General features: G+C 37.2%; 1 protein-coding gene across 1 annotated transcript in view; it reads right to left on the minus strand.

The window, feature by feature from the left end:
* LOC119587898 (trafficking kinesin-binding protein 1-like) overlaps positions 1 to 1,154 on the minus strand; it is a gene marked incomplete at both ends in the record, with an annotated part of 19,895 nt that overhangs the window by 3,281 nt on the left and 15,460 nt on the right. Inside the window, 2 exon segments of the mRNA XM_037936605.1 lie at positions 121 to 254; positions 366 to 665. Of these exon segments, the coding sequence (XP_037792533.1) occupies positions 121 to 254; positions 366 to 665 (434 nt within the window).

A 1,154-nucleotide genomic window follows, 5' to 3' on the forward strand; every position in this document is an offset into this window, starting at 1 on the left:
TGTATCACAAGTTTTGATAAACTTGTGATAATCATTTTTTGGCTCTGGTCACACCCCTTAATTACATGAAGTATATTAGGAAGGTTACCCATTATCACACAAACTTTCAATGATATTTACCAGTAGACATGATAGAATCAGGTGTACGGCATCCATATGGCAGAAATTGTGAGCGTTCTCCTGGACCAAGTCTTCTTAAACAAGAGTCAAGGTCTGGGGTCCCTGGCCATCCAGGTACACCCAAGTGACTCCCTCTGTATTGTGAATAATATATAGTTAAAAGACAACTTTATCTACAACATTTACAAATCATAAGCAAAATATACAAGTGCTTATCAACAAGTGCTTCAAAGAAAAATACTCACGGATAATTATCCTCTGAGTCTGTGTGCATAGATGCATCAGAATCTGCCCCAGAATCTAATGATGGGTGGCCTGATCCTCCAGAATATACAGATGAGCCTCTTGAGCTCATGTATGACACTCCATATGTTACTCCACTTGATACCATATGGGTTGGTGTGGCCAGATGAGATGAAGTATGTGGGTGATGTGTAGGTGTGGAGTGCATGGAACCTCCATAACCTAATGAACTCAGCGATCCTTGTGACCCAGAGCCAGGATATTTGCCTGTCATACGAACAGTATCAAATGTGCGTCGCATGCTGTTACTGAAAAAAAGAAAATAGATTGCCATACTTTCTTCTGCTAAAATAAATAAACTTTTCTGGATGAATATTATTGCAGCTAATGTATTTATTATTAACATAAGTCTCTCTCTTAAACATACACATAATTTTTTGTTCTTTTAATGTTATCATTGTCATTACCATCATCAGCATTTTATATTTTAGAGACAGTGGTATTCCTCAAAATAACTTAGATACCTAATGCAACAAGAAATTTGAATCCAGACAGCAAATCTTTATTCATTCAAGATTTGGGAATTGAGATGCATATCACCATTTTCTGGGCACCATATATAGTACACAATAAATGCTGTGCATCTGGTTAGGGCATACAGAGAACAACTTCTGTGTCCATGAATGTTTGAGCTGGGAAAGGGTTGAAGACCCTAACACAAAAGTTAATGGCAGATGGACTAAGAATGTAAAAAATTGGATAAATGATTGGACCTCAAACCCAAGAATAGA

This window comes from Penaeus monodon, chromosome 23 (assembly GCF_015228065.2).
Source record: "Penaeus monodon isolate SGIC_2016 chromosome 23, NSTDA_Pmon_1, whole genome shotgun sequence".
NCBI lineage: Eukaryota > Metazoa > Arthropoda > Malacostraca > Decapoda > Penaeidae > Penaeus > Penaeus monodon.